Genomic DNA, 26,784 nt, shown 5'->3' on the forward strand with positions numbered 1-26,784 from the left:
GCGGGGCTACGGCTGGGGAGGGGCTTTTTACCAGGGCACGTGGTGATGGGACGTGGCGTAAGGGCCTTAAAGTAACAGAGGGCAGGGTGAGATAGGGTATAAGGAAGGGGTTCTTTACTGCGAGGGCCTGGTGCAGGCTGCCGCGAGGAGGTGGGGGTGCCCCATCCCTGGGGGGGCCCAAGGCCGGGCTGGGGGCAGCCGGGGCTGGAGGAGGGGTCGCGCTCGTGGTGGGGGGTCAGAACCAGAGGGGCTTTGAGGTCCCTGCCAACGCAGCCCATTGTAGGCCGCGTCCCGTGATTCTGCTCCCGCGGATCAGAAGGGAGAAGTCCTGCGGTCGCCCCGGTGGTTGTGAGGCAGCGGGCTGGGGGAGCCGCGCGGCGCTGGGCGGGCTCTGTTCCTCCTGTGCCACCCATCCCTCCCCCGGCGGCGGGCCGGCACGGCTGGCACCCCGCTGCGAACGCGCTCGCCGCCCCGGCGCTGAAGCCGCGGCCTGGCCTCGGCCGTGGGCGCTGCGGGGCGCCCGTGGCGGGGCTTCGGGCGTGGCCCCGGGGCGCTGCGCTTCCCTGCTCGCCGAGTGGGTGATGCTCTGAAATCGCCTCGTACGGCGCAAGAAGCGTCTCGGGGTGAAGCTTTCCGCCGGCTCACCTCTGCAGCTGGTGACCCTGCAGCGTCACTGGGGGCGGGATGGAAAACTCAGCCCCGCCGCGGGCGGCCCTCCTCCCTCGCGGGGCGCCGTGTGTCGCCCCGGTGGGAGCGGGTTGGGCCCCGCAGCGACGCCTGTGCCGGACAGCCGCGTGTGCGCCAGCCTCAGCCCTCTGCATAGCCACGTGTGACACCCTCAGCCCTCCGTCCCGCCCGGCCCTGCTCACCAGGAGCCTCCCGCGGGGCCGGGCTGGAGTCCCGTCCCGAGCTGCCATCCCCGTGTGTCACCGTTTGGGCAGAGCGGGTGAGCGTGAGGAGGAAGCACCAATTCGAAACATATGCTGTAACCAGATTCCTTCACCGTTAGTAATATTTTGTTTGCTGCCGGTGAGAATTTTGCAAATTCTTTAAAATTTCCCTCACTTTAGCGTGTATTTTCCTCAGCTCGGGCAGGAATCTGAAGGCTTTGTTCCCAGCCGGTTTTACTTCCCGGTTCCTGGCGCTGCAATGCCAGATATGAAAAGCAGCTGCGGTTCTGTAGATGCTGAAAGCAAACAAACACAGGGAAGGCTCGGCCGCAGCAGGGACGTGCCCTGGCCTTTGCCCAGTGGCTCTGCTGGTGCCTCGCGGGAGCCCCGGCCGCGGGGTGGGAAGGAGGCGGCGCAGAGGAGCCCTCCGGGATGGTGGTCCCGCGGGCACGGCCGGGGCCTCCTCCTGTCTGCGTCTGCTGCGGTCGCGGCATGAAGCCTGGCGGGCCGGGCTGCGTCGCCCTCTGAGGCTGCGATGTGCTGGATGCCCCGTGACATCGCACCGGGTACTGAGAGTGCCACGGGGCAGGGATCATCCCGCTCCGGGAACGCGTCGTTCAGATACCCAGAGCGTGTGAATCCCTGCCGGCTTTGCAGCAGAAGGAGCCGAGGCGCGCAGGGCCTGGCCGAGGTGGCCGCGGTCACCAGTGAGGGGGTGGCCGGGGTGCCAGAGGGCTCCCTGTGAGCACGGGCACTCCGAGGAGCAGAGGCCCTTTCCTCGTGCTGATTCCAGTCCCCTCTTTGTTTATGGCGTGGCTCAGAAGCGGCCACGTGTCAGTGTGCAGGAACAGCCCGCGTATTTGGCAGCTGCCGATGCCTCGTAGCTGCGATTTGGATAGTCTTGCCTGCTATTTTTATTTTTTTCTGACTGCTTTTTTGATCAAAATGGTGCAGCAGGGTGTTTTTTTGGGGAGGAAGAATTGAAGCTCTCTGTTTGTCAGACACATTTGTGTTGTGGGTAGCCGTAGGAAGTGGAGCAGAAACGAGTCAGGCTGATTGCCTCGGCGCTACGTCACCTTCCTCTCCGAACCGTGCTGATGGCCCAGATAAGCGCGCCTTCGCTCCGGCTGAGTCACGGCCCCTGCAGCGGGGAGGGAGGCGATGCTGCGATGCCGCCCCCTCGCCCTGCCCGACTCGGGCGGCTTCTGGGTTCGCCCAGCACGGGGCGTCCCGAGGGGGCTCCGCGGCGCAGCCGCCGTGGTGCTCGGTGCATCCCTCGCTCTTCTGGAGCGGGCGACGGCCTCCGATGCCGTTCTCGGGACCTCGCCCAGTGTTTGTCTTGCTGCTGGTTTCGGTACCGGCAGCCAGGCATCTCGTGTTCCGAGAACAGCGGTGCGTGTCTGTTAATTGACACCTGGGGAAGTCTGTGCTAAATTACGTGCAAGCCCCGGCCGGGGGGTTTGGGTGCACTGGGTACGCGGAGGCCCTGTGCCAGGACCAGGTGCCCGCTCGGCAGCGCGCGGCAGGGCAGCGGCGGGTCCCGGTGTGGTGCTCCCCGTGTCCAGCCCTTCCCCGCTGCGGGGGCTGCCCCCTGCCGCCCCCCACCACCGCGGCTCCCGCACCGCCTGCGGCAGGAGCGCAGGAGCCGGAGCCGGGGCGGGCGCAGCTGCGGGCAGCGGGACGCTGCCTGGAGCTCGCCTGGGACACAGCATCTCTGTTCGGCGCTGAATAGGACGCGGCCGGAGGACAATTGTTTGCTTCAGCTCCTTCTGGAGGAGCGGCTGTGGTGGCAGCAGGGGTATCGGCGAGGGGCCGCGTCATCGGTTTTATTTAGCAATGGGCGAAACCGCGGTGCTCGTGGGTTCGTGCATCGCTTGGCATGCGCGGGTGGATGCGAGTGAGAAAGCAGCGCTCTTCGGTGGCGCTGGACTTTGTCAGCTGGCATGGCGGGGGTTGCTGCGAAAAGCCAGGTTAGATTAGAAACGAGGAGAGATAAGCTCCTGGATGAGATCAATGTGAACTTAGCAGGCCTACTTAGGAAGGAGGTCAGGCAGCGTGCACGGTGCCGTACGGCGTACCAAAGATAGGCTGCTCCAATTTGCTTCCTAACGAGCAGAATGAGCCCCCCGGCAAGAAGAAGTGCTGATTTATACAGCAATGGTCGGCAGGGGTGACTCCGATGGGCTACCAGTGGCTTGGATGTCTGTGGGTGAGAGCACGGACGTTAGGACAACGTCGCTTCGGATGCGGGTGCTGCTTCACCACGTAGGTCAGTGCCCATCGACAGAGGCAGCTCGGGAAGCTCCCGTGCGGGCAGTGCTGGCTAAAATGGGTCCCGTGCGTGCACGTATCCCTGCGCTTTGTCCGTGTTGGAGATTAAACTTGGGCACCTAGTCCTAGCGTGATGGTTCTTGTTAGTTGGCTCCATTTGAGATGTTAAATTGGATAAGCAAATCTCGGCCTCGTTGCTTGGGAGCCGCAGCGAGGCTGGCGGTGTGGTTAAAGCCCAGATTAGCGAAGCGGCACGGGCTGCGATAACCGGGAGTCAGCGGAGTCTGCTGCTGGCTGCCCGGGGGCACGGCAGCGCTTTTTTTCCCCTAGAAGGCGAGGAGCGATCCCGCACGGCTCCGGCTGAGGGGCAGGAGCAGCCCCAGCAGATGCGTGTCGGCAGCGGCCGTCTGTGAGCCGAGGGCCGGGCGTCCCTGCGGCGCGTGCGCGTGGATGGGCGGTGGGAGCCGGGGGCCGAGGGGCTGCGGGCAGCCGGTTACGCAGAACCACACTGGGGGAGTTGGGCGGTAAGGTGCAACTGCAGCAGGTCCTGGAGTAGCGTTAATTATGGCCTTCCCTAATGAGCTGGGACATGACCGTCTGTCGTTAGCGTTCCCAACCGATGCACAGTCGGGACGAGGGAGCTGCCAGCACCTTACGGCGCAGAAGCGATTTGTGGAGCCGCTCAGCGCCTCGTGCCCCTGCACTGAGCGCCCAACTTCCCCGCCGTGACCCCAGGACCTCCCCGGGGGCCCTCGCCGGGCGCAGGACATGTGGGCGCTGGGAGGTGCGGTGAGGAGGGGGCAGCGCAGGGAGTCACCGAGATGAGAGGCACCTGCGAGGGTCCGGGCGGCGGCGGTGCCCTGCAACCCGGTGCGGTTAACGGGGCACCGGGCTGAAACCCGAGGGTCTGTGCCCGTCGGCCCCGCCTGCGGCGCACAGGGCGAGGGCTCCAGAAGCGTGGCCGTGCTGGGCCTCCTTCCCGGCCGCCTCGTTGCGCAGAGGAGCTTGGACGGAAGAGGGCTGCTCCAGCAGGCGGCTTCCATCGCCCGTGTCGGTGCTGCTGCCTCGGCAGCGCAGGTGTTTTATTAGCCAACGGAACGCCGGCGTGCTGCAGCTGCGTGTTGGACTTGGAGGTGCTTGAGGGACTTGGCCTTTGTCTTTGGGGCTGCGTGCGGTCCTGCTTAGAGCCACCAGAAGGCCGTTCCCGTGCGGGCTGAGCCTTCGCTCAAGCTGCCGGCCCCAGGCCGAGCCGCTGCTGGTGTTGTCACTGCCGTGCTGCTTCTCAGGCTCAGCAGCCACCGGGGTGGCACGGCGCTTCCCCAAGGCTTCACGTGGGGTGTCCGCACCGCCTCCGTCACCCGTGTCCCTCTGCCCCGTCTTCCTCCTGTAGGGAGGTGGGCTGGAAGCGGTGGCAGAGCCGCGGAAGGGAAGGTTTCTTTCCTTGAAGCCTCCTGGGAACGCACCGGGGAGCTGACGCGCTTGCTCTGCGGACACTGCTTGTCCGCCCGTGTCTGCTGCTGGCTGGTCCGGGCGGCTCGTTAAGGTAATTGCACGGTGGTTGTGAATCAGGGGAGCAGCTCTGTTCCTAACAGTGTATTTAAAGCGAGTTGGGAACAAAAAGCGACGGAGGCCTTAGGGGAGGTTTTTCATTCTCCAGCTGTAGGGTAACTCCTCTCTGATTTTGGTTACCGCATGCGTTTTTAATTTTCCAGGCCGTTGTAGTGCCGTTTTCCTTGACAGCTCGGCGTGGTGAGTTGTCTCTGAGTGGAAAAGGATCCAGTCCCGCCTGGCGATTTCCTCGAAGACTCTCTGTAAAGCAGAGCCGGGCAGGAGCAGCCAGCGTGCCCAGGCTGGAGAGAAGCGCAGCGAGCAGAGGCGCTGCCAGCAGCGTGTGCAGCGCGGAGCCGTGACCTGCGCAGCTCCTGCAGCTGCTCTCGGGGGAATTCCTGCTGCTGCTTCAGTGAATTGCGCTGCTTGTTCTGCCTCTGGCTTCAGGCTCTCCAAGTTTCCGTCAGCTGCCTTGACTATGCTCTGGTTTTGCTCTTTATTTTCCTCTCTGTTTGGACTGGTTTTTTGGCCGTTTGGAGGTTTCCTTGCTCGTTTCACATAATTGCCTTTGTCCTTACTGTCGTAACCTTACTGTCGTCTTTGACATCCCTGTTTTGTTTTTTTACTCTAAGTGCTGGCAATTGAGGCCGCTTTAACAGTTAACGAAGCAGAGAATGGGGATGTTGATTCTTCTCTATTGACCTCAAGTTTTCTTGGCAACTCTCACTTTATAGAACTGCCTCTCAAAAATGTTGCTTCTCAGGGAAATTCCTCGCCATTGAGGATGTCAGGGTGATCACGCTGGATGTTTTTAAAACTGATGCACCTACTCAAGGTTTGTCCCGTTTTTAGACTCATGTCTCTTCAGGACGAGCTATGCCAAGGGCTGGCCGGGATTGCTGCTTGAGCCAGTCCCTTCGGAGAGCTCACCTGTGGCTGGTTCTGGCACTGCCTCGCTGCAGCGCGCGGGAGCTTCATCGCCACCTGCAGCCTCCACGTTTAATTTGATGGCTGGGGGCAGCCTGGAGCGGGAGAAAAGCAAGGTGTGAGCTCCGAGAGCCCCTCTGCTTGGGGCCGCAGCCGTGGGCAGGTTGGTGGCAGTGCCGTGCTCTGTGGACGTGCCCGCTGCCCCCAGCCGGGTGCCCGCTTCGCTGCTCCCGTCACCTCCGTGTGTCGCGGCCGGCTCCGGCCCCGTGTCCCCGCGGTGGAGGCGTTGGTGAGGCGGTGCCAGCCGCTCTCCTGCCCCGCCGTCCCACCTCGTCGGTCCGGGGACTCGCTCAGTTTGAGCCTCTGAGGGAGGAACGAGGCTGGGTTCGAGGCCGTGGGGTGGCCAGACTGACAGTCGCCTCCTGAAGCGGCGTCACGGAGATGTTCTCGTTGGGGCGCTGGATGTCGGCGTTGCTGCTGACGTTAACGCCGCTGTCCTGGCAGAGCGCAGAGCGACGCTGCTGGGCTTGGGGTTTTTGCAGCACTGCAGAGCACAAGAAAGGGCTGGCCGGGGCCCCGACGCCTCCGGGACCTGAGGCTGCGCCAGGCCGCTGCGAGAACAAATGAAATAAACCCCAGAGAACCGAATTTTTGGCAAGAGCGGACGGGGTGTTGTGAAACTCCAGAGGCAGGCAGCTATCGCCTTACTCGCAGGTGCGGTAAGGGGTACAATAGTAAGGTTATTCAGACCGTATATGATCAGCGGGAAAGCTGAGCAGACCTCCCCAAGACAAGGTCATAACCTCCGCTTCTTTATGGTCTTGGCCTTTTCACAGAAGGTTTTGCCCATGGAAAAGTAGCTGCATTTTCTCAAAGGCCCTTCAGAAGCATCTGTGGGCATATCTTGGCCCTGTCTCCTGGATGTGAAGCGTCTCGGTGGCATCAGGCCAAGAAGAATAAGCGCGCGCTGTCATCTGACGCTGCCTCAGCACGCTAGACTGAATAGACGGCACCGTGAGCGCCGTCCCTGCAGGAATGGAAACGCTGCAGGCTTTTGCAGGGGAGTCATGAGACAAGCGTTCCATGAAAGCGCGGGGGCTGCGGTCCCTCTGAATCACTCGTTAGAGAAGGAAATCTGTTCCCGGTGGGAAGTGCCGTGGAAGGCTGAGGCTCGGTCATGGACCAGCTGACGGCCCCGGAGCCCTGCCAGGCAGCGGGAGAGGAGCAGCGACGGCACGGCAGGCTGCGGCGCGCGCGGGACCGGCGGTGCTCCTGCAGCCTTCGTGCTGTGACCCTGGGAGCTGCCGCCCTCGTCCGTGGCTCGTGATTTTGGCTGTCCGTGAATCCGCAGAGAGCAAGAAGTAAAAATCGTGGGAATAAAGGTCTCGCAAGTGTGCGCGAGGAGGCGCGCTCTTCTCGTCCCAGTAGGGCGGTGGCCTGGTGTCCTGACGTGGTACGGGGCTGGGTGTCCTGCCTGAGGAGGGGAGCTCGGTTCGGGGGATGAGGGGCTGTCTGTAGCCGTGCTGCGACAGGAGCGCAGGGCGTTGCTCAAGGACAGTGGCCCTGTGCAGTTTTTTAAAAAACAAACAAACAAGAAGCCGAGCAAACCAGCCCCGCCTCCCCGCACAGCTGCCACAGCTTTTGTCCTACTTTTGCCATGGGAAGTGCCGCGTCCTCGGCTCTAAGGGGTGACTGCAGAACCTAGGGCCGTCCTGCTTGCAGTCTGAGTGGGAGCGCGGGGGACCTCAAGCGCTCCCTTCAAACGGAGGATTGTCCTCAGAGCTTTGCCATTGTTTTCCTCCATGGACAACTCTCGCTGTCCATCTCCAAACCGTTATTTGTGACATTCCTCCCCTCACCGCTGCGGGACCCTCACCCCCGCTCCCCTCCTCAGGCTCCGTCGGATGTCAGTGCAGTGCCTGGGCAGCAGCCGGAGGTCCCCGCGGTTTGGGAGGCGCACGGGGAGCTGGCCGTGGTCTGCAGGCCTGTGCTGTCTGTGCCGGGCTTCGCCGCACAAGATGAGAGCGATTATAATGAGAAAATGGAACGTGTGCCACTGGGAGCGGAGCACGGAGGGAGTAGGGGGCTGTTTCTGGGGACGGCAGGTTTGTCCTGGCGGTGGCAGCCAGTCCGCCCCGCGGAGCTGTCTGCGCGTGGGCACAGCGGGGCGAGACCCACCCAGGGGGGAACGGAGACCTGGGAAGGCGGTGTGTGAAGCTCAAGGGTGCTCCTACCCCCTGGGTGGTGGGGACCAGTGCCCGCACCCCCCTCTCCCTGCTCCGTTCCCTGTACCCGTGGAATAGCACCGCCGAGGTTCTCGAGTAGCTCTTTGCCCTTGGAAAGCACGCCCGTGCCAGGTAACGCCGTATTTGTTCTCCAGAGGTCCGCTTTCTCCTGGACGCGGTCCGTGCGACACCGCTTTTCCATCTGAAACCACGCACGCTTCAGTCCACGGCTGAGGCAGGGGCAGAGGGCTTTGGGTGGCCGCTTTGCGGCCTCTCCACGAAGGTGGAACCGAGTGAGAGGCGCGGTGACGCCTGGGGCCGTGCTGGAGGCAGGTGGACGAGTCGTGCGGTGCCGCTGAGCTGCCAGGAAGCGCTGCACGGTGTTGGGACGAGGGACGTGCGGTTGCATCGGGGTAGCGGTGCCCAGCGAGCTCGCCGGTGTTTGTTGGGCACGCGGCGTGCGTGGGGCAGCGAGACCTGCACGGGGCGGCCCTGCGGGATGTGCTCCGGGGGTCAGGGCTGCAAGGCAGGGCTTTGGGATTTGCAAAGCTTCCAGATGGAGACGCTGCCGGGAGTTAATGTAAATCCTGGGGCTTACTGGTGTTTTCCAGCACTGGGCGGCGTGTTGTTCAGCGGCCTGGTTGCTGGGTGAGGCTGGTGTGCTCTGTGCCCACGGAGGAGCTGGAGGGAGCGTTGCCGAGCCGCGTGCCGTGCCACCAGCCCTGCAGCAACTGGGCTCGGGGGGCAGTGGGGCCCCGGTTCAGCCCCTCCCGTGGTCGCAGCCTCCTTGAGCCTCGGCAGAATGACTTCATTGAGGATCTGAAGAAAGGTCCTTCACAGCCCCGGCTCCTGCTGTTCAGCAGCTGTGAGCGAACAAAGCTCATTTTCCAAGCCGGGCTGGCGTGGCTGGGGGCGGTCGGTGAGTTATCGGCAGAGATCCTCTTGGGACACGCGGACCTGGGCGGGCAGGGAAGGGCCACGGGCAGGAGCTGCGTGTCCGGGCCTCACGGGGCTCCCCGCGGGAACGGGCTGGTGAGGTCGGCAGGCTTTGTAAGAACCGACTGCGTCTTTCCCCGGTCTCCAAAGGCCTTTGGGGCCGGTGGTGCGGAAGCCACAGCGGAGGCGAATCGGGTTCTGCATCCAGCAGCGCGCTGGCGGCGGGGAGCAGAGCCCAGCAGCGGCAGCCCTGGGGGTGACCGGGGGCGCCGAGGGGCCTCTCCCCGCATGGCTCTGCCCCGTGCCTTGCCGAGCACCCTTCACCATGGGGCTGTGCTCTCCGGCTTGGACTGAGCCCAGAGGGGCACAGCCCATGTGCTGACATCGCTCCGTGGTGCACCAAAGGCACTGCGTGGATGCTCGCTGGTGCACGGCAGCCTTTGAGAAGGGCTCTGCGATCGGTTTGTGCCTGTAGGTAGACAAACGACGGACACAAAGCCCTCATTCCTGTGCTGCCACCGTGTTGTGGCTTCTCCGTTTCTGCAGGACCTGAGCGGGTTTCAGTCTGAGGCTTCAGAACCAGCGGCTTCCTGCTGGTTGTGCCAGCGTACCCTGCAGCAGCTCCCCCTGCGCCCGCACAGAGCTGTCCTCAGTGGGCAGGATACTTCCCAAACAGGATCGAGTTAGCATCTCTCCTGAGAAGAGGTAATCAGCGAGCTGAATTGTTGCGCTGCAGACAATAAAACTGAACCGGGGGCGATGACGCTTCGTATTTGGGGAAACGGCAGGAGTGCGCGTTCTGCTGCGGTGCCCCTGAGCTCGTGGGCACGCTGCGCCTGCGCGCTCCTCTCCCCAGGGCCGCCCGCTCTCCTCGCTCTGCTAACTAAAATCATGTTCCTGCTATTGTTTGCTGTTGTCACTCTGAAAAAAAAAAAAAAGCACAAAAACTTTTGTGGGCTGAAGGGGACCAAGCAGGAAGCCGGGGCTTGCTGCGCAGCGTGTAGTCCCTCGCTCGTCTTCCCTTATATAGACGCAGTCGCCGCGTACCCGACGGTCGCGAGGCGGCTGCGGCCGCGGCCCGTTTGCTCTCTGCCTGCCGGAGGGGATGTGAGAGCAGCGCCGGGAGGAGCCGCTGCCCGCTGGCCTCGTGTGTGTGGCCCCGTACGGCCGCCTGCCGCGTGGGGCGCGCATCTCGGTGCCCTGCGAGCATCCGTGCTCAGCCGCCTGACCCTGCCTCCCGAGCCGTGCGCCGCGTGCCGCCTGGTCCGGCCCGATGCCGGCTGGTGACCGCAGCGACGTGTGCGCTGCCGCTCTCGGCCGGTTTGTGGGCTCCTCGCCCGCGGTCTGCTGGCTCTGAGGCCCCTGGGTGTGTGCAGCAGAGCCCCTCGCCCAGGAGAAGCTGGGAGCTCGGCAGGAGGAGAGGAAGGGCCACGCTGGCCAGGTGCGTGCGCTCGCCCAGCCTGATTCCCTGCAGCCAGCCCCTTTCCCCTCCTGCTGTGGCTCCGTGCTTCAGGGCAAAGCCGTCCGAGCCCCTGCGTCTATTTGCAGTCAGGCCCTTCAGCTTGAGAGCTTGGGCGGAATTCGCTTTTAGGACTCCGTGGCTTTTAAAGGCCGAGGACCTCGCTTCTCCAGCCCCGGGAGGAGCTGACGATGGCTGCGGGCAGGGGGTCCTGCGCTGCGCCCGCTGCTCCTGCGTGTCGGTGTCCGGCCCCGTGCGTGCAGAGCGCGGCTGCCGGCATCCAGGGCACGCAGCGGCTCTCGCCGTGGTCACGCCAAGCTGCGGCCATCTTCTGATGCTCGCGGGGCGGCGTGTCAGTGCTGGCAGCCCAGCACCGCGTTGGTTGGCGGCTCTGGCTCCGGGCAGGATTACTTTGGGAGTAGAGGGCGGTTTGTGCGTTGTGTTGGTTTTGTGTGTTGGCTGTTTGTTTTGTTGCTTTGTTTCCTTGCAGCGTGAAAGTTTCACTCTCGTTTTCTTTTCCCCTTGCTGTATCAAGAACAAAAGTTGTTTTTCCACTTACGCTCTTCTTTTTGTTTAGTCCCCAGGAGTCAGTCCGCCCGCGTTTGACTTTGTTTCCTCTGCACCCCCATTAGCGCTGCTGACGGTGAGAGACTCGGCGCTGAGGTTTCTGAACTAAAACCGAAGCGGGGCAGCAGGCCGAGTGCCCCCAGGAGCCTGTGCGGCGCTTGCAGTCTCTGCTTTCTGGAGCAGTAGGCGGTGCGGAGGTGTAAAGAGGGGGCTCCGCAGGCGTTTAGGTTAAAATCCCGGTTGTGAGGTGAGCGCTGCACCCGGTGCCGGCAGCAGTCGGGTGGTCGGGGACGGCTCCAGGCGAGGTGCGCGCCGTCTCCGTCCTGCGCGGGGGCTTCTTCCTCGCAGCAGCACTCGCGCTGCAGCCGGCACCTGTGGGCACAGCTGTACGGAAATCCGCGTTACTTCGCACGGAAACGTCCAGGCACGTTTGAGGAAAGGGCTGAAACCTGCTTAAAACTTGACGTGTTCCTCGGCTGGAGGGGCTTCTGTGCTGTGATGGGGTCGGGACGGAGCCCTGCCGGTACGGGGAGTGTGCTGGCGGCGGGGCAGCGGTGCCCGCTTCGAGGAGCTGCCCTGGGAGTTGGTCCCCCCGTGAAGTTCCTCCACTTCAGCTCTTATTTTAGATTCGGTTTTGATTTTGGTCGTGTTTTCTCTTTCCCCACGTGGTAGCTCAGTAGGTTATTACTATCTTCTCTGTGGTGGGAGGCTCGGCCCCTGCGGGGTGTGAGCCTCTTTATAAATGGCCAAAATGTTTGAAAATGGGGGTTTGGGATCTGCCGGGAGCTAACGCTCCCTGTGCCTTGTCCTGCCATCGTGTGGGGGACAATTTTTTTCCTCGAGTCTCTTGGGATAAGTTGTGAAATCTGATTTAGGGGAGCGAACGTGGCAAGGAGGCGTTCATAAATGCTGACCGGTGCCGCGCGTTGCAGACCACCCCGCGAGTCAGCCCAGCGCTCGCCACGCTCTGTGGGTTTTGTGTTTTCCTCCGCGTTCCAGGCGTGTTCGGTCCGGGGGAGCATCTCCCAGCCCCGTGGGCACCTCGGCTGCGTGGGTTGAGTCACGCCGAGCCCTCTGTCACTGGAGGCTTGCCTGGCTGCTCAGTGCCTTCTGCGCCGTGGTGGAGCTCAGGGAGCGGCCCTGGCGCGGGGGCTTTTTCCCTTTTTCCCTTTTTCCCTTTTTCCCTTTTTCCCTTTTTCCCTTTTTCCCTTTTTCCCTTTTTCCCTTTTTCCCTTGCTGGCGCTGCCGAGCTGCGGCCTCGCTCAGGAGGGCGGAGGTGTGGGCCGCAGCTTGCTCCGTGATTTCTCTCTGGGGGGAAGAGGACAGTGGAATGGAGCAGCAGCGCAGCACGCCCTTTCTTCAGGTTGTTTGTTTTCTGTAGAGCCTCTTGGCCACCCAGAGAGTTTAAACAAAGGGCTGGCCTCCCGTTCTGGAGGGGAGGCTGGGGCGCGATGCCGTGCCCACGGACACGGCCGGGACGCCACCAGGTGCCGGTGGCTTCCCTCGGTCGGGGCCGCCCCATCGGCGAGGAGCAGCACCGCGGGCACACGGCCGGGCACGGACCCACTTGTGGCGGGTGTGCAGAGACGGGGCACCAGGCCCGGGCTGGCGGCGAGGGCTCGGGCTCGGGCTGGTCGTGGCAGCCACCGGCAGCGGTGCCGGCATAGACGTGGCTGTGTTCTGGCTGCCTGGGGCCGGGGCATCCTTTGGACTCCTTGGACGCCGCCCGCGTGGATCTTAGGCACACTTGGGCAGCCCCGTGCCGAGTGCCGTCCCCCTGCCGAGGGGGCGTTACTGCCCGCCGGGGGAGCAGCCCAGGGCTCGGCACCCGCAGCTCCCTTCACCCACCTCAGCTGCAAGAGTTGATAGCAGTGACCTAAAGCCACCGATGGCTCAGATAAGTGTGTTGTAGGGCTGCTAGGAGGGACGCTGCCAAGTAGTTCAGACTTGCATACGAGTTAGTCGTGAAACTGCCGTAACTTACATTTTAAGATTAACCATTTCTGTGAATTCGGGCCTCGCATTAAGAGGCTGTGATCACCCTGTTCTTTTGTTAAAGATAACTTCGGTGTGGAGGGACTAGAGCTCAGGTTGTCCCCTGTAAATGGGACGGAGGCTGGTGGTGTTCCTGGTGCCGAGTGAGGCAGGGTGGAGGCTTCGTGTCCCCAAGTGCTCGCAGCGCTTTGTGAAGCCTGGACAAGCAGGGGGTTCTGCAGGTATCGCTTGCTTTGCAGCTGGTTGTCCTCCTGGAAATCTCTGTCTCGAGGGGCGCAATGGGCGTAGTGAAGAGAAGAGGATGAAGCGCTGCTCTGAGATCTGGGTGGCACAGCACGGCTGAAGCAGGGCGACGGAGGAGGCGAGTGCCGGAGCTGCAGCGGTGTCGGCGAGGTGGGACGGGAGCAAGCAGCGAGCGGAGCCTCGCTGGGCTGCCCTGGCCACGGCATCGGTGAGACGCCGTCCTCCAGCTGCAGGAACCCTGACAGCCTTCCAGACTTGTCAGTGCCGGCTCTAGCAATGCTCTGCTGTCATCGAGAAGCAGGTTGTCAGACGGGCTGTAGCTTCGTCTCAGCAGGGTGAGGCCGATAGCCGAGGTCCGAATGGAGCCCGCTGCCCGTGCCTGCGGCCGCTGCAGCGCGGTGAGTGAGGTGCTGCAGGAGCAGGGCAGGGGTGCCGACGGGTGGGACCTCAGAGATGTTCACTCTCCTGTCAGGGTCAGGCTTTCTTGCTGAAAGCGACCAGCCTCTGCCTCGGGGAAGGAGGCCGGGCTCCTGCTGCTCCCTCAGCTTCCCTGGCACGTGGGCACCGGCTCTGTCTGAGAGGGGAGAAGCACCAGGACCGAGCCCCACGGGCTTCCCTTACCCTCAAAATCAGTGTCAAGTTGTCAAATTGTCTCACGGCTCCGCTGGCTCTTTGGGAGGCTGTAGGTGTGGAGAAGGGGGGTGTTGCTCAGGCCATGTGCAGCCCCTTCCAGCCTCTTCCTCTGGTTTCCAGGATCTGGTTCCCACTTTCGGGGATGATAAACCCAAGGGAGGACCCCAGGGTGGGCAGAGACAGGCGCTGGTGTCTTCTGCCTGCCTGGTGCCTCGGGCCTGCTGATTTCGGGGAGGAGGAGGATTTTGTTTCCTGCTCCTGAGTTAGACTGCGCAGCGTTCCCTTGCCTAATCAGATAGTGCCTCTCCTGCACCGAGGTGGCTGATGTGCTTTGCATCGTCTGGAGGTTTCTCCCCTGGGGCTGCTGTCAGTCTGTCTGTCTGTCTGTCTGTCTGCAGAGAGGACGCTGCTCCTGCAGGAGCCGTGCTGAGATCTGGGTGCGCTGGCCTGGCGCAGGCCGTGCCTTTGGTGTCCCAAGGCAGCGATCCCCCCCTGCACGGAGTGACTGCCGTGGCCAGGCTGGAGGTGAGAAGCGTTGCACATGCTGCTGGTCTCCAGGAGGTGCCCAGAGGCGCCGGGCCTGCTCGTGAAGCAGCCGGAGCTGGGTGATGGCACCGGCTGCTCCCGCTCCTGGGCAGAGCTGCCTGCAGGACGCACTCGTCCCCGCCGCCCGGCGTGGTGCTGCCTGTCCTTCCCTCCGAGCTCCAGTGACCTCAGGAGACACCCCTGCCTCTTAAAGGCTTTCCAGCTAATCTCTTGTGCGGAGGATGAGGTGGTGTCGGTAAGGACGGAGGAGCTGGGGGGCCCCAGGCTGAACCCCGCTGGTGCCGGGGGTGTCCGCGGGCACCGCACCGCCGCCGCTCACCTCCTGCGGGGCTCTGCCGGCCGGCACAGCCGGCAGCCCCGGGCCCCTCGCGGTGGGCTTGGGGCTCACAGGAGCCAGTCCGCTGGTTGCAGCGGGGTTACAGGTGGGAGCTGCCCACGGCTCCGTCCTGCCCGGGCACGGCAGCAGGTCTCCGGGGTGGAAGGGGCCAGCAGCTCTGCAGCGCTCCAGGAGCAGCACCGCACGGACGAGCAAGGGATGGGGCCAGTGCTTGGTCTCAGAGGCCGTAACGCTCTGCTCTGCAGGGCGGCAGCTGCTCTGCGCAGAGCAAGGACTCGGCACCGACGCTGCTGCAGCCTCTCGAAGCTGACCCCCGTGGCACGGTGCCTCGGGGTCCTCCGGTGGCAGCGGCCCCCTGCAGCTGCTGAGCCTGCGCGACCGAGGGCACCTGCGGAGGGCTCCCCAGCATCGAGTCCCAGCTCGCTGGGGAGCTGCATGCGTGGAAGCCAAAGGGGAATGTGTTGGTTCTCCCTCCTAGCGGGGGCTGAGGTTAACGGTGCTCTCAGTTCCCGTTAGCAACAGCCCCGTCCTCCTGTGGGCTTGGCTGCCCTGGCGCGTTCGGAGAGGTTCCTGCAGGAACCGTTCGGCTTCGGTTCCTGCTGCAGCCCCGCTCCGCCCAGCTTCTCCTTCTCTTTCTCCTTGGCGTGGGGCTTGTCCTGCCTGCCAGCAGGGCTGCAAGCCGGGGCGAGGCTGAGCCCCCACCGGGCTGCCCGGCCCCACCGCGCCGCCTCGCCTCCTGCCCGGCGAGACGGGTTTGTGCTGCACGCGGGGCCCGTGGCCGCGCAGTCAGGAGGCGATCGCAGTCAGGAGGCGATCACAGACGCGTAGCTCGGGGGTGTGCGGTGAAGCAGCCGCCCAAAGTGGTTTTGTTGTTCTCTGGCCCCGTGGACAGAGCGCATCGTGCCTTCTGTCGTGGCCGTCAGTTTTCGCAGCATCCCCGCATTTCCCCGCTGGCGCAGTTCTCAGCAAGGGGTGGAATGGGGCACGGTCGTCACTTCCCAGCGAGGGGGCAGGGGAAGAACCGGGTCAGCCTGAGACGAATTCCAGTTTCGGGAAGGTGGCAATCCCTGGCTGCTTCCCTCCCGGCTGCCTGGCGAGCGTCCCCCTGCAGCTCCTCGCAGCCTCTGCCACAGGGCAGCGCTTCCCTCCCTCTCCATGACCCGGTCCCCCCGTTAGCACCGGCCCCGAGCGCTGGTTTTGCAGCGTTCCTGCTCTCCACCACTAAGTCCTGCGAGTTGAAACGCAAACCCTGCAAGCAGCTGGACGTCGGGGCCGCTCTGCCCACGCTGCAGCAGGACTCTGCTTGCTGCCCGTGCGAGCGGCTGCTGCCGTGACCGCCGCGGGACGTCCCGACCACGTGAGCTGCGGGCGCACGGGAGGCGCTGCCGGGTGCGAGGCTGGGCTGTGCAGCGCGTCGCGGTGCTCGGTGGCTTCTCCTGCACCACCCGGCCGAGCTCTCGTTGTGGTGAGCTGAAAACCCCGCGTGGTGCCGCGTGCGAGGCCGCTCAGGGCAGCTGGGGCAGGACGGTCTCTGGAGGAGCACTGGAGGAGCCTTCCGATGGCCGTTTGTGCGGCGCATGGCGGCGCTGCGGCACGGCCGGTGCCCTCCTCCGTGTGTCACAGAACGGCTCGGGTTGGAAGGGCCCTTAAAGATCATCCAGTTCCAACCCCCTGCCGTGGGCAGGGACGCCTCCCACTAGATCGGGTTGCCCAGGGCCCCATCAGGCCAGAAGTCGGTGCGCGAACGGCCGTGCTTTGCGGAGGGGCTAGTGACACATCTCCGAACATTTCCTCGCAGTTCAGCACCTGATGCGAGCCGGTGCGGCACCGGCACTGGGGCAGCACGCTGGCTGCTCCCTGTATCGCATCCTGGCAGTTCCTGCTGTTGTCACTCGCAGCCCTTGTTCTCTCCGAGCGTGGCGTTCCCTGTGCTGACAGCGGCTCCGATCCCTCGGTGCTGCCTCCTGCGCCGAGCACCTGGGAACAAAAGCTCCTCCTGCAGCTGCAGGAGACGTTGGTCCTGGCAAACGCTGTGGACGTGAATGATCTCGTGGTGGGGTCGGGGCAAACTGGGCTAGTGCTTAGATCATTCCTTCTTCCCTGGCGTGCTGAAAGAGGGAGGGCTTTGGGGTATTCACGTGAGCCAGTGAACAACGGTCTTGTTCGGTTTGTCTTTTTCCCCCCTGTCTTTGCATTAGAGTTTACTGCCAAGCAAAAGGAGCAGCATTTTCCTCACAGGGGAGAGGTGCCGGCGTTTCCTTGTTCTGTTCAGAGAATGATGGAGTGGGTTGGGTTGAAGGGACCTCAAAGCCCACCTGGTTCCAACCCCTGCTGTGGGCACAACCCTCCTCCAGCCCCAGCTGCCCCCAGCCCCCCCAGCCTGGCCTTGGGCCCCCCCAGGGATGGGGCACCCCCAGCTCCTTTCCATGCTCTCGCATCTGGTGTCAGTCCTTCACCGGACTGTCAGGGTTAGAAGAGGTGGTTCCCTTCAGGGTGAAAAGCCCCGTGCATTTTGTGTTTTTAGTACGCTTTTACAGGTTACCAGTCTTCCATAGTTTGTAACAGACTCCGCACGGTACCAGAAGTGGGCTCCCATTCCCACAGGGAAATGAGCCTAAAAGGAAGGCACGCCTGGCTGAAGGCGCTCCGATCCCGTAGGAGCAGGGGCTGAAACGCCGCTGGCTGGGGAACTGGCAGCAGTTAATGAACGGCTCTGGCAGGCGGCGGTGCTCGCCCGGCGGTGACGCAGCGGAGACGTGGCCAGCGGCCTCCGGGGGTGCAGAGCCTCCGCTGGGGCCTGGCTTCGGGCTTGGCTGGTGTTCGGTGCCTGGTGTTAGAGCAAAGCCCTCGCTGCCGAGCGGGGCTGCAGGAAGGGGCTCGGGGCCGTGCACTGCCTCGGCACCAGCGCCCTGCCTTTCTGCGTGGCGTAGCTCAGGAGAACGTTTGGGAATTGCCGGTGGAGTGGAACGAAGCGGGAAAGCAGATTTGTCTTCAAACACAAATAATGTCAGGAATTGGCCCGTGCAGCGGGAGGAACCTGCGCTTAGGTCAGAGTTCCAAGAAGTGAAACCCGGTGCCCCTATGCCCACGGGATGAGGCTCACGTCCCGCCCGGACGCCTGGCACCGGCTGAAGTTTCAGCAGCGCCGAGCCCGGCCGTGGCACGCCGCGTCCTGCAGCTCCGGCTGCCCCGTGCAGGGCCGTGGCGTGCCCCGTGCTTACGCTGCGCGCGGTGTTTACATTGCTGGCGGTGCTGCCCGTCACCTGCGAGGGATTTTCCTTCCAGCCCCTTCCCGGCAGTGCCATTTACCTGGTGCACAGCGCTCGGCTGCGTCACCCGGGCTGGTGGCGTGCGCGGCCGGTGCGCGATGCCAGGGGAAGGAAACGAGGGCTGGGCGTTAGGAGGGCCTGCAGTGAAAGGCAGCGCGGGCGGGCTCGTGCCGAGCGCTCCCCCGGTGCTCGGGCACAGCGCTCTGCCCCGCTGCGGCCGGGTGAGGCGCAGGGCGCAGCAGTCGTGCAGCCGAAGGCCGGGTGAGGCTGAATCATGGAATGGGTCAGGCCGGAAAACACCCGTGTGATCATCCAGTCCAGCCTGTACCCTAGCAGTGACAGGTCCACCACTAAAACATGCCTCTGAGTTCTACAACTACCTGTTTCTTGAAGACCTCCGGGAGCGGTGACTCGAAGCTGGGTGGTTGGCTTGCCCTCCCCGACAGGCTTTCGGGAGGCTCAGAGCCCAAATTCAGCTGCCGAGAGGGGTGCTGGAAGTGGGGCTCTGGGAGGAGCGAGGGCCTGGGAGCGGCGGGCCCTTCCCTCTGGGCAGCAGGCAAGGAGAGGTGGCGGAGCAGAGCCCAGCGCTTGTGGCACAGGGGCAGGGCTGGCTCTGTCCAAGTGTGGTGCCTGGAGCAGCCGTTGGCAGTGCTGTCGGTGAGCGAGCAAGGAGCTCCTGCTCGTGTTTCCCCCATAGCTGCTCTCCCTGCGGGTGCCTTGGCCCCATTCAGGGCACTGCCGGCAGCTCCCTCCTCTTGGGTGCCCAGCTGAAACGTTTGCTTGCCCGGAGCGAATAAACCAGTCCCGTGCCCCTGCTGCGATGTGCCGCGGCGCTGAGCTTGAGAGGACGCACTGCTCCTGTCCAGAGCAATGCTGCTGGTGCTGGCTCCTCGCATGGCACGGCCCCGAGGCGGGAGAGGGGTCACAAACTGGGGTCCTCGGGGAGGGGAGGCACCAAGACGCCTCCACCCTGGGCTGGATGGGGAACCCGCGACGTCTGTGCTGTGTGAAAAGCACGGCAATGTGGACTGGGATGTGCCTGGCACTTGGTTCCAGGTGGGCCGGAGCACTTGGAGGTTCCTTTGCTGAAACCTCAGGTTTGCTGCCCGGCGTTGGGCTGCTCCTGCCACGCTGCCCTCGGTGCCCCGGGGGCTGTGAGCCCGGGCTGAGCGCTCCCTGCGTCGGCACGCGCCAGGCCGGGAGCGCTGGATGTGTGCGCGTCGTGGTTCTGCGGTTCTCTGTATGCTTTATTTTTCTCTGTATGGTTTATTTTTCAGTTGGCCCTTAGTGGAGCCAGCAGCTGGACCCGACGGTCCTCGCAGGCTCGGGGCGTTCTGTGCCCCCGTGTGCTACAGGACGTGCGCGCGCGGTGCCCGTGCCGCTCCTGAGGCAAATGTGCCTCTGCGACTCGCCCCCCGGCCTCGGCAGGGCCGTGGGAGCGCTGGCAGGCAGCCGGCAGCTCTGGGGGGAGACTAAAAATACCTTGGGGGCAGAGGCCAGCAGGTGCCCGCGGCCGTGCCCCAGCAGCGCCCGGCGCTCCGTGCCACGGGACGGCGCTCGGTGCCGCGGGGGGGCCGCCGGCGCAGCACGTGCTGTTTTTAGGCTCTGGGTAAGCGCCGGCGGTGCGGCCCTGTAATTATCGGGACAGGGTGCCATTGGAGCTGGCTCGTGGCTCCCCCGGGAAGCAAGTGGAATTTGGCGTTGGGTAAAAATAGAACAGGTTCCTCCCCAAAATGCTTTTAGTAGCTGTCCCCTTGCCCCCCCCACACCCTCCCCAAGTGGAGCCGTGCGTGGGCCGCGCTGTTTGCTCGGTGCCCGCTGCCTGCGGGTGCCGCTCCTCGGCGTGCGAGCCCCGGCCCTGCCCGCGCTGCCAGGAGGAGAGGACACAAACACCAGGTCGGGGAGCGCAGGCTGGGCCTGGGCCTGGCGAGCGCTGGCTGCCGACCTCTGGGCAGGAGCGTGGCGGCAGCCCCGGGTCCTGCAGTGAGTGCGAGGAGCGGCTCTCCGAGACCTGGAGGCCACGCGGGAGAGGCCTCGTGGCTGAAGGAGAGCATCCTGGCTGGGATCGGGGCCTGGCTCTATTCACTCGGGGTCCAGAGGACTCCTTCGTGCTGCCCTGTGCTACTCCTCTGTGACGAGCCCCTGCTGCTCGCAGAGGAAGCCCAGCTCAGGCTTCCCCGGCAGCCTCGCTGCTCCACGTCGCCTCTCCTCCGGTGTGATCGCAGCGATCGCAGCAGCCCTGCGGCCTCTCCTGCTTTGTGCGGTGCCGTGGGCCTGCCCTCACGGGACACGGCCCCCCAGGAGGCTTCCAGACACCAAGTCCATTTCTCAGGAAGAACTTCAGTTAACTGTGTTAGCACCTGGGGTTTTATAAAGCGTGCACTGCTGCGAATGTGGAAGTACTGAATTGGGCTGTACAGACTCTAGTTATGAGGCAGCACGCCCATAAATACCCACGTGCTCGGGAACCACGCATGAGTGCACCGTGTCAACCGAAAAAGCTTCTTCGCTTCGTATGGGGAAGGAGACGCTCACATATGGAGCCCGTTTCGCCCAAGTAACCGTGGGCTGTCCGCCCGTGTCACCTCCCGGCAGCAGCACTAACGCTCCCTATTGCCTGCTTTGACTCGGCTGCTGCAGCCTTGCAGCTTAACGGCCGCAGCTCCCACGGACACGGCGCTCAGGGGCCGGGCACGCGCCTGCCGGCAGCAGATGCAGCAGATGCAGCGCCCGCAGCCGGCGCGGCCCCGCTGAGCTCATCGCGCTGCCGTGCCCGCGCTCCTGCGGCAGCCATCACGCGGCAGCCTCCGGCAGCCAGGAGGAAGTGGGGTGAGAAGAGGTGGTGAAGGTAACGCTGGCACGCAGCGTCGCTTCCTCCTCCTGAGCGCACGCTGCTCCGCGCCGGGCAGGGCGAGCAGAGAACCCAAGGTGCCGGCGGGCGTCGTGAGCTCAGCGCCTGAGCAGCCGCCCCGGCCCCGCTCCCGCTGCCCGGCGGAGCCACGAGCTGCGGGTCAGGTCCTGCAGGCCCTGGGGGCTGTGGGGAGCTCAGCTCTGCCCTCGAGTGCATTCATTGCACAGTATTCGGTTAGGAGTGCGGGTGAATCACGGGATTCGTATCCCCAAACACCAGCTGTTCCGCGCTGAAAATGCCTATTATGGTCAGCAACTGGAGAGGATAAACTTCTCCCCTTCGGAGTGCCCGCCTCTGCTTCTCTCTGCCCCTGGCCGAAGCTGGAGTTTCCTCTCAGCACTTGTGCCTTGCTGTGCTCGCCCGTGCTGCTTGAAGCCTTGCTCTGTGTTTAACCTCGCGGGGCGAAGGTTTGTGGGAACCGAAGCGGCGCGGCTCACCTGGCGCGGGGAGGCCCAGGAACGCCTCGGTGCCGAGGCAGCGATGCCTTCTGAAACTGTCCCGCTGCCCTCCGCCGTCCCCCCAGCCCATCGGCGGTGTCCGGCACCTGCTGCCCCAGGCTGGGCGAGCGCTGGCGCGCTCAGCGTTGGGCCTGCCTGCAGCACGGCCAGCAGGCAGCACGGCCAGCAGGCAGCCGGGCAGCAGCTGCGGCTCTCGGACAGCGGCTGAGGGCAGGCGGGCGCGCTCCCCAGGACTGAAACCAGCCGCTGCAGGTGGCAGCCCCGAGCCAGGTCGCTCCTTTCTGCAATGAGCCGCGCAGCGAGCGCTCAGCGGGCTGCACGAGCACCACGGTGGCACACACCTGCCCTTGGAGGAGGACGAAACCTTCCCGGTGTGTCCTGGTGCAGCGCGTGTCACCGCGAGGCTGCCGGCGGTGTCCCTGCCTGCGCTCGCTGCGCGGCGGCGCTGTGCCGGGCGTGTTGTGCCGCTCAGCCCTGCTGTCCTGGGCCGGGGACGCTCCATGAGGCAGCGCTCCTTGAGGCCACCTTGAAATGTGTGGGGACGGCTGTGGGACATTGAGAACCCTCGTTCTTCTTCTGTTTGTTTGGACTGACGGACCTGACGACATATAATGCCACATCATCGTTCGGAGCACTCTGCCTGCGTTAGGGACTGCTCTCTCCACCTCGGTAAAGCCCTGGTAATTGGAGAGTGTCGGAGCCGGGCAGCGTGTCCCTGCCTGCTGGGGGGGCCTCGCACACCTCCGCCCTCGGCTGGGCTCTGACACTGCGGCCGCTGGGGCTGGGGAGCCCCGGGCGCAGGCGTGGGCAGGGCTGGGCTACAAACAGGGCTCTCCAGCAGCTTTTCACTGAAGCGGTGGCTTTCGGGTTGTGGTTTGTAGAAAGCTGGGAGTTGAGCTGCCGTCCTGACCATCTGGCAAAGCGTAAGCCGGGCAAACCTGTGTTCAGGGGGCTCGGATTCCCTGTGAGGAGCTCTCGCCAGGAAGCGGTTTAGGAGCGTGCAAGCCGCAAAGCTTGGGCAGCCCGCACCGTGTCACTCGGAGCGGCGTCCCCCCGACACGCTGGCCTCGGCCGTTGTGCAGCGTTTCGGGAGCGGGGAAGGGGGTGTGCCCGGTCACCCCGCGCGGTGCGAGGCTGTCACCCCCTCCCGCTCGGGGAGGAACCCCGGCGGACACCACACGTCTCATCCCGTTGTGCGGGCGGCCCCACTGCCAGGCTGCGGCCCCTGGCGCTGCGGTGCCTGCGTGCGCTGAGCCAGCCCTCGGGCCGCGGAGGCTCGGCACAGCCTTTGTGGGGGGCTCTTCCGAAGGGCGCTGCGGGTCTCCGGGGGCGCTGGGGGCACCTGGGGCTCGCCCCTCAGCAGGCCGAGGGCATTGAGGTGCTGCGGGTGCGCAGCGGGGGCTTGCATGGGTCGGGGGCTGTGCGGTTTCCAAGGGGCTTTGGCTGGCTGCTGAGCCCGAGGTTTTTGTGCGGGACTTCCTCTTAGGTCCGTGCAGGGGCATTTCCAGAAATGGCTAAGGGTGAGCAAGTGGCAGGCAGCTGTAAAACGCTTATCTCTCTGGCTGCCAGTAACCCTCGGGGCCCTGAACAGCACTTCTCTGGGACAAGCTCTTGGAAACAGGCGGATATTTTTTTTTAATTGCTTCCTCTTATGCCTTAATGTTTCTAAAGATAAATACGACTCTCCTCTTGGCGTGTGCTCAAGGAACAGTAAAGCTTTACAAAAGAGGAAAGCTTCATATCAGCATGTGCCGTGCCTCGGCTCTCAACCTGCGGCTCGTTCCTGAGGCGGCCGTAAATCGTTTTCTCCCACTCCCTGCCTGGGACGATGGACGTCCCGCTGCCCCGGGGGTCCTGAGCCACCCTCCGTGACAGGTCCCGAGCGAGGGATCTCTCCGAACCCACTCAGCCGCTTCCTCCTGGGGCGCGGGTCAGGGCTGTCATCGTGGAAATATCTTGCTTGGGCACAAGCAGCGGCTTTGGAGACCTCGGGAGATGTCTTGTTCGGAGATCTGCGCGGGCATTGCCAGAGGGGGTGGGAGAGCGGCCAGTGGCACCCGCGGGTGGGCAGGGGGCTCGTCCCGTGGGCATGCGGGGGACTTGTCCTGCAGGTGGGCAGGGGACTCGTCCCGCGGTCTCGCAGAGTTCCCCACGCAGCACCCAAACCCCGAGCGCTGGCTCCGACGGGTCCTGGCCCCGGTGGCCCCGGCGTGGAGCAGGTCCGGCGGTGGCCGCGCGCAGGATGGTGTCCGGAAGGAGATGGGATGTCTCGCTGACACTTCTGGGCCCTAATTGGAGAGTGGGTAAGAACGGGTTTGAGTACGGTAATGACAGCCTGGGGACGAGAGCTGGGGCCCGGGGAAGGAACGGCGTGAAAATAGAATTACGGAGAGGTCTGCGAGGGAGAACAACGCTGTCCAGTTCTTCGGAGGCTTTAATTTTAGCTCTTCTATAAAAGTCTCATTACTAAGCAGCTCCCCAGCTTGGCGTGCTCGGCCAGGCCTCCCAGGGCTCACCGCTGTGCCGTGCTCTGGAGGAACACTGGCGGGTCCGGCCAGGGGCCGTGTCATCCCGCGGACACGGTGCCGGGGACGTTTTTCTGGGAGCGAAGTGACCCAAGAGTCGAGTATTTCGTCTGCAGCTGGGAGAAGTTCCGCAATTGCAGGAAGCTTTCCCAGCAACAAGTCGCTCCTATTTTCATTGGGCCTGCACGTAGGCAGCGCGTTTCTCCATCCAGCGGTTCGGTCCCATCCTGAACTGTTTGTCCTTCTGATCGTTATCACCTCGTGTTTACGAAGAGCCAAGCATGTCTTCAAACATCACTAAGGCGATCTTTAAACAGAGACCTCATTTGTTTTTTTCCTTTTATTTCTGATGTACCCAGCACAGAAGTTGGCATGCTGAGCGCGACTTTGGTTCTTTACAGAGTGTTTTGCCTTAAATGCTGTCAAGAGTGGAATGAAAGCCCGCAGCCTCTGTGTCGGCCTGCTCTTGTCCTGCAGGTTTGCTGTCAGGCTGCTTCTCCCGTTGGTGTCGGTTCAAATCTGCCTCGAGTTTGCGGCTCCTTCCAGGGGTGGTTGACTCAGCTGGCACGCAGGCATCTGGTTTTCTCGCTGTCTGGGAAAGGACCGAGCTTTGTCTTTTCCCAAGTTTCTTGCCCTGTGAAACTGCACTAAAACATGAAGCGAAGAAAAAAGTGTGGATTATTTATTGGTCTGGCTTGCCGGCCCCTCTGCAGACAAATGAGGCGGCAGCGTCTGTGGCAGCGGGTCGGGGCTCTGGGAGGAGCAGGAGGGGACAGCACGAGCCCAGCGAACGCCACCACCGGCGGCTGGCTGCCCGGCGAGCCGTGCCCTCAGTGGTGGCGTCGTGCTCCTGCCGGGCCGTGGTGGCTTTGGGGCACGGGTGGGCTTTCCCCCGGAGGAGCTGGGACCGTGCAGGGGCAGGGAGGAGCAGGCCAGCTCCAGCCTCAGCACCGCACACAGCCCTTTTGTATTCCCCCATAGAAAAGCCATTCTTCGTGCTCATTTCATAAATATGTAACGCAGGAACAGTGCGGTTATTGTCTCCGAGCAGACACTCGCCGTGTTGTTCGGGGCTGCCGTGCCCTCCGGTGCGGTGGGTTTGGCCGGGCTGGGGCCTGCGCTCCCCACCCTGGTCCCGGGGCAGCCGTGGCCACCGGTGGCGGGACTGGGTGCTGCTGGGGCCGGACCCACGGAGCTGGCCTGGGGCTGTCCGACGTGCTGGGGCAGCCCCCGGGGACCAGGAGGGGCGATGCTCCCGCTGCGGCACAGCACCGCAAGGCAGCCGGGACCCGGTCGGGTTTAAGTAACGCTGCCCTACTCACGGCGCGGCGCCTTTCTTCACAGGCACTGTACCTGTTGTCTTGCCCTGGGTTCGTACAGATGGCTTCTGGCTCACATCAGCCTTCAGACCCCTCCTCTCCCTTAAGGTGCACGCAGCACGCAGCCCCGACCCGAGCGCCGGGGGGAGCGGCAGTGCTGCTGGTGCCCGGAGCGCCCCGGTCTCCGTTCCGCAGGGGTGCGCCCGGTGCTCCTCGCAGCCGGCTCCTGCAGGTTGGATAAAGTCTCGTGCCGTCAGGAACGTGGTGCTGCACATCGCCGCAGGTCTCTCGGGGTCCCCCACCCTGCCCCCAGCACAGAGCAGCCTGCCGTCCCGCTGGGTCCCGGGGGCGCAGGGACACCCTGCCTCCGGGCACCGGGCGGTGGAGCCGTGGCTGCTCTCAGGTCCCGTGCGCCGGGCCTGAAATCCGCCTCGTGCTGTCCGCGGTCTTGTTGCCACCGGTCCCTTGGCTGCCTCTCGGGGCTCACCTTGGTGTCCAGGCACCAGCTGTGAAGTTGCGAGGCACTGAGGGAGAAGCAGGGCTGTGGCCAGAATTTGAAGTACGGAAGCTAAATCTTGGGGCTCTCTGTCGCAGCCTGAGCGAACTTCAGGTGTGCTGCAGGTGGAGGACAGCTTGCGGGACCGAGTTCCGAACCCCTGACTTCCCCCTGATTCCCTGCACAGTTTTGTGAAGCCCCAAGGCTTCTCCCTGCTCTCCCGGAGGAGGAGTTGATGTCCGTGGGCCGTGGTGTCCCTGCCTCTTGACTGCCTTGTGTGCTGACCCCCGTTAGCTGCGGCGCTTCGTCTCCTGTGCTCAGCGCGATGAATCCCCTCGTCTTGGAGGAAACTCTGGGGCCAAGGGGATGGACACAGGAGCCTCGATGTGGAGTTTGTACGAGGGAAGACCTCAAAGGAGCTTCCTCCTGAGACTGAAAGGAAGAAATGAGAAGGCCGAGGGGGTTTGGCCGGAGCCTGTCTCCAAAGCTTCTCTTCTGGGGTGAGGCCTGACGGGCAAGGCAGGGGAAATGAGAGCCAGCGATGACGGCCGGTAACGATTGTGTCTGAAAGCGAAACAGCAGGTGTGGTGCTGGGGTGAAAAAGAAGGCTGCTTCCTGGTGGGGGAGCTGGGGAGGAGAGCCGTGCAGCTCCCAGGGCTCTGCGGGAGCAGTCGGGCTGTGGGCACACATCCGTCCCCGTTGTGCCCCCTCCGGCCCGCGCAGGGCCCTGCAGCGACACCCCCCATGGCAGTCGTGGCTGCAGCTTGTCCCCTGCCCTCCCGCTGGGCTTTCCTCCCCTTCTTCTGTTTAAGCTGTTGCTTGCCTAAAAAGTGCATTTCCTCATACGGAGGGAGAGAAGCGGAGGTACGGAGAAGGGGCATGCTTGTCGTAGTGTCTTGAAGAGCTGGAGTGGCTTTTCTCATGTGGCTTGGTGCAGCTCTGTGGGCTTGGGTGTCGGCGGAGAGCTCCCACAGCGCAGCTGCAGGTCCCGAGCAGTCGAGGCAGGCACCGTGCCTGCGGTGCTCCGGCCGAGGGCGAGCCGTGCCGGCCGCTCTGACGTGCAGCCCGCAGCCGAGCGTGCCGCAGGGAGCTGCTGGTGCCTGTCCAACCTTGTGCAGGTCACAGCCTTGGGCTGCTGTCCCGTGCTCCAGATCTTTTGTGCTTGCCCAGCAAACAGGAATCGGGGAGCTTCCTGCTGCTGCTTTCTCGCTGCGGGCTCCTGCAGCCCG

At 64.0% G+C, this 26,784-nt stretch overlaps 1 protein-coding gene across 15 annotated transcripts in view; it reads left to right on the forward strand.

Annotated features, from left to right (window-relative positions):
• The window catches only part of SBF1 (SET binding factor 1), a 73,658-nt gene that overhangs the window by 4,886 nt on the left and 41,988 nt on the right, over positions 1-26,784 (forward strand). For 14 of the 15 annotated variants that reach the window (XM_040544870.1, XM_040544902.1, XM_040544910.1 and 11 more), the window contains exon 1: positions 21,812-21,884. The exons of the other annotated variant lie outside the window; for it this stretch is intronic. In XM_040544870.1, the coding sequence (XP_040400804.1) occupies positions 21,827-21,884 (58 nt within the window). In that variant the 5' untranslated portion in view covers positions 21,812-21,826. Of the gene's footprint in view, positions 1-21,811; positions 21,885-26,784 lie in introns of those variants that run through there. 15 annotated transcript variants of the gene reach the window in all.

Source organism: Cygnus olor, chromosome 1, assembly GCF_009769625.2.
Source record: "Cygnus olor isolate bCygOlo1 chromosome 1, bCygOlo1.pri.v2, whole genome shotgun sequence".
NCBI classification, from domain to species: domain Eukaryota; kingdom Metazoa; phylum Chordata; class Aves; order Anseriformes; family Anatidae; genus Cygnus; species Cygnus olor.